This window comes from Nestor notabilis, unplaced genomic scaffold (genome assembly GCF_000696875.1).
Source record: "Nestor notabilis isolate BGI_N333 unplaced genomic scaffold, ASM69687v1 scaffold34996, whole genome shotgun sequence".
Taxonomy (NCBI): domain Eukaryota; kingdom Metazoa; phylum Chordata; class Aves; order Psittaciformes; family Psittacidae; genus Nestor; species Nestor notabilis.
The window spans coordinates 1-5,146 of NW_009932063.1; the positions used below are offsets into that span (position 1 = coordinate 1).

At 43.7% G+C, this 5,146-nt stretch overlaps 1 protein-coding gene across 1 annotated transcript; it reads left to right on the forward strand.

Moving 5' to 3' along the window:
• Nucleotides 1-47: 47 nt before the first annotated feature.
• Nucleotides 48-2,230, forward strand: HEY1 (hes-related family bHLH transcription factor with YRPW motif 1; the record flags this gene model as incomplete). The annotated part of the gene is made up of 3 exons (XM_010016198.1): nt 48-131; nt 247-328; nt 1,142-2,230. Coding segments are annotated over 3 exons (750 nt in total), but the record flags the coding sequence as incomplete, so codon positions are not given.
• Nucleotides 2,231-5,146: the final 2,916 nt, after the last annotated feature.

A 5,146-nucleotide genomic window follows, 5' to 3' on the forward strand; every position in this document is an offset into this window, starting at 1 on the left:
CCCTCAGCCCCGGCCGCCCGCCCCTGACCCCTCGCTTTCTGCCCTAGATCATCGAGAAGCGCCGCCGCGATCGCATCAACAATAGCCTGTCCGAGCTGAGGAGGCTGGTGCCCAGCGCCTTTGAGAAGCAGGTAGCGCCCTGTGACCCTCCGCTCTGCCTCCCTGCTGTCCCCGGGAGGAAGGGTCACCCCTCTTTAGCGTCTCCGGTTCTGCCTAAAACCCGTCGTGCTTCCCCTTATCTCCTAGGGATCAGCCAAGCTGGAGAAAGCAGAGATTCTGCAGATGACTGTTGATCACCTGAAAATGCTGCATACAGCAGGAGGGAAAGGTAAAGTTTCGTGCCTGACAGTAGGTGAGCAGCTCTGCAGAGAGGCTGCCGTGAGAGGAGTGCGTTCCGCAGCATGGGGGTGCGGCGTGCTGTGGGAGTGCTTGGAGAAAGTGAGTGTAAACTCGCAGGTTTCATCAGGAATTTGGGACTTTCTTCTACTTGACAAGATTAATGGCATCACTAGCACTGAAGTGTTTTACAGGGCGAGCTCCAGGTTGTCCTAGGGGAGAGACTACAAGTCTCTAGCTATGTGTCAATGATGCTGGAAGGCTTTTGGCAACTTGGAAAACTCAGAGTTTTTATTGTTGTCATATGCTTGTTTCTCTAACTTTTAGAAAGTTCAGAGCAGAAACTTGAAAGAAATACAGGCTGAAATAAGTAGTGAAAAGAATTGGCAAAAATGGTAAAATGCACTTTTAGGGAAGAGGTATGGTGCCTGCCTAAGGTCCCCTCTGATAAGTTAGGACTTCTGTTTCTAATGAATTTCACTGCATTGTGGTTTTGCTTGCACTGGGAGAGACATGGAAAGAACAAAAGTGCTTTCCTCCACTGGCAGAGTGCATTTCCAGTTTGAAAATGGCAGTCTGTGACTGGTCTTGGGACTTGCAGCATCACAGCACAGATATAAAAGAAAAGCTTGTTAGATGGAAAAAAAGAAGAGAAAAAAAAAAGGAGCTTGGCAGCTAATCTATGGTTGGGAATACTAACCACATCCAAGTGAAATATGCTTATAGGGGAGGGTGGAGTGGGGAGGCTGCATGCAGACAGCGACTAGAAAACAGCATCTTGAGACTCCATTCTTTGTTCTCTTAGGTTATTTCGATGCTCATGCTTTGGCTATGGACTATCGGAGTCTGGGCTTTCGAGAGTGCCTGGCTGAAGTTGCTCGATACCTGAGTATTATAGAGGGTCTGGACGCCTCTGATCCTCTGCGAGTTCGCCTCGTGTCTCATCTCAACAACTACGCCTCTCAGCGGGAAGCAGCAAGTAGTGCACACACCGGCATTGGACACATTCCTTGGGGCAGTGCCTTTGGACATCACCCTCACATATCCCACCCGTTGCTGCTGGCTCAAAATGGGCACGGTAATACCAGTACTACAGCATCTTCCACAGAACCACATCACCAGACCAGAATTGCTGCCCCACATGCTGAAACTTCCTCACTCAGAGTGCCCCCAAATGGCAGCGTTGGACCAGTGCTGCCTGTGGTCACATCTACCACCAAACTGTCTCCTCCTCTCCTTTCCTCCATGGCATCTCTGTCTGCGTTCCCTTTTTCGTTTGGCTCCTTCCATCTGCTGTCCCCCAACGTGTTGAGCTCGTCTACACCAACGCAGTCAGCAGCTCTTAGCAAACCATACAGACCCTGGGGGACTGAGATCGGAGCCTTCTAAGAACTAACTCTTTAGTGAGGGTGGGGAAGCCTACAAGCCTAGCTGAGCTGGGTTATGCTACACTTAAAGTTGAAGTTCTTAATAACTGGGTCAAAGGTACAGCTTCACCTTAACTAAGTTTGTCTAAAAACTGTCTCTTTGGATTTTTCTTTTTTTTTCTGTTACATTTTTGTATTAGCAAGCTATTTTGTTTGGATTTTTTTTTTTTTTGAATAGTTGCTGAAGTTGTCCAAAAATAAAATTACAATAGTGGTTGTTAACACTTGTGTTAGATCTGTGCTGAGCATTTAAATCACTTTTGTAAACAATTTGTTTCCAATGTTTCGTTTTTCCTGAGTACGTCAGACTGCCTTTTTATGAAGACCTATCACCTATTATTGTTAGCAGCAGCCTAGTTTAGTTGTTAATTTTTCCAAGACCACTCTTCTCAGTGCTAACGAGCTGTGTTTTTGTTAGTGTTTTGACATTGAGATGTTCTATAAAGAATTACTCTTTTTGTAAACTATATTTGAGTCTTATATTTCTGAACAGAGCGTTGACAAATCATTTGGACCAGCTTGACCTGCTTTTATCTAAGAGCTCAATTTCTGTTTCTTCTGCAGTGGTTTGGTCTTACTCTATTCCCTAGTGGACAGTTACTCACATCTGTACCATTATTTCTTCCACTAAAAGGAGCAGTATGAGCAAACTCCGGAGTGGGGAGGGTGCACAAGCCAAATTACATGCTGTGTTGGTGCTGGGTTTGGTTGCCAGGGAAGTGAAGCGGGAGAGGGAGGAAAGATGTCACCTGCAGTAGTCTTCCAGCCAGAGCTGGGCATATGTGTATTCATTTCATAGGGTCAGATTCTGCTTTGAGTTACAGTGGAGTAACTGTTCCATTGCCCTGTATTCTTGGGTGACTGAGATCAGATTTCAGACATGCACCTGAAACAAATGATGCTGGTATTTAAATAGCCAATGGAGTGGTACAGCAAGAACCTGTTCAGTGCACAGCCTTCTTACTTAACAGATACATCCTAACCCATTGATTTTTCTGTGGTGTTTTGCTTTTAGGTGCAGTTCAGTGCCACCCCTCATTTTGTAAGGGCTCTGCTGCATTCTTGCGTGCATGAGTGTGTGTGCATGTACATCTATATTTTGGTTGATTTCATAAGAATCTTAATCTGAACAGGTTATCTAGTGAGTTCCACTGGACGGGGTTTGACTGCTCTTGTATTTGTGTTGTGGCTAAATAAAGGAGAAAGAACAAAGTATTTTAAACTACATGATTGTCTGATATATATCAGTGGAGAATTCTGTGCCTCTGGGTATCACGGGAGATGTCAAACAATTGCTACTTAGTCCTGCTGTGGGCATTTGTATTTACTTTTTTCTCAAATACTATGGCATGCTGGGTTACACTGGCTGAGCACACAAAGAACCGCAGTGCCTCAGAGTAACAGTCAAGGGAAGGAAAACATGGGATTCATTTTGCATGTCACTTTTGCTCACCTGGCAGTGTGTGGGCAGACAGCGAACGCACTCGGGTTACTGCTGTAAAGGAGGTTAAAGCTGCTCTGCACCTGAATACTACTACTGATTTGTACTGATATTAAAAAGCAATCATATTTAAAAATGCAGAATCCCATGAAATCTTTATCTGTCCTATAGCTCTGTAGCGAAGTTTTGTGCCTAACAGTCTGATTCAGCTCACATTTAGTGCATTAGAGCAGAATCTACCCAAGGGCTCCTGTAGATCCTGTATTTGCTACTGAGCTGTACTACTGATGTCTTACACTTTTTTTTTTAAGTAACAACCCAACAGGCTGGCACATGGATAGTTTTTCTCCAAATGCAGTCTACGCTACCTGTAAATCTCTACCTGCAGAACACCAACAACTTTTCCTGGAAGTACCTTGCTTCTTCCCTGTGTGTTTGAATTCGTAGTATGCTTGCAGTGGTAAATGGCACATCCTTGTCTGGATTTAGCTCTGCCAGAATAGCAGAAAGAGCTTGGCCCTGTGGGAGACGAGAGCTTTGTCTAAAGAGGGGCTCTCGGGCCAATTAAGGAGTGGCATTGATGAGAGGCTTTCTCGGAAGAAGGATTGCCGTGAGGCTGGAAAGAGCGGGAGAGCATTCAAGTGCGTAACCTTGTTTTACCTTGCTCCCTAGGCTGCAGGAGACCACTGCTAGAAACGAAAGGCAAAACACTGTGGGAGCTGGAAATACATAGGTGTTATTAAGGACAGATTATAGAGCATAGTATTTCATGTAGAAACATGAAATAAGAGGCTGTAAAATTCCAAATCCAGTTTCCTTTTCACAGTGTGTATTGTCTCCTGTTTAATTATGCTCTGCCCTGTCCGTAATAGGTTTTTATACCAAATTAACAACTCCTACCTAGAAGATTGCTATAGTGCATGCAACTATTCTTTAGATCTTTTAATAAATGGCAGTGCTTCTCAGCCTTTTAATGGTTATTTCATTGACATTCAAATGACTTTGCCTGCCTCTAAATAGCTGGCTCTTTTGTGTGGAAAGACCCCTGTAATTATTTTTGTCCCACTGTCCTATTCTTGAATAGACTTCAGAAGCGGAGAGTGCAATAAAAGTTTAGCTGCTGATGTTTGTATCTACTGTCTTCTCTTTCCAATACCAATGGCAAAGGTATTAATGAAAAGTACTAATTTTATCCATTTTTCTTAAGTTTTAGAGACTCAGAACGTACTGATTGTTATTGTAGAAGGAGATGAACAAATCCCAGGAACTCACAAAACCTAGTAATTCAAATGGGAAGAGCACTGGCCCAGAAGCTGAAGCACCAGGATTGGAAGTCCAGGGTTATGTTACTGCTTGTGCTGCTAACATAGTAAATCGTGCTTGGTGATCACTTAATCTATACCTGTTTTGTCAGCTGTGAAAAAGGAGGGCAGGGTTTGTTCTCTTTTCATCAAGAGACAGTGGTAGTTGGAAATTTTATACGTGAATGACAAATGGTGCTGGTTTTTTTCTTTCTCAAAACCTGCAGTTTTGAGGTATTCTATTTTTCTTTCCTGTAGGATGCTAAAGACAGACAGAAAAAGGCAAAATAAACTTGCTTCTATAGAAACGAGATATCTCTTGAGCCCGAAACATTTACTTGTTTACCCTATTGCAAAAGAGCAATTCAGGAGCACAAGCTTAACCGGAGGGATGCCAGAGAAGAAAGGAAATGCATATGTGACTTGATCCCATGACCCCCCAGCTACCTTCAATTGCTTTGGATGAACTGTGTCTGCCCGGGAAATCCTCAGGCTAAAGCTTTGTGTGGGAAGTAAGATGATGGGGTATTTCATATAAGCTAGTATTATCATCCTTTACCAAGAAAGCTGGATTTGAGTGCAGAATAAATTTAAGAGGCTGGTAAATGCTGCATAAACCCAGATCCAAACTTTTGGAAATC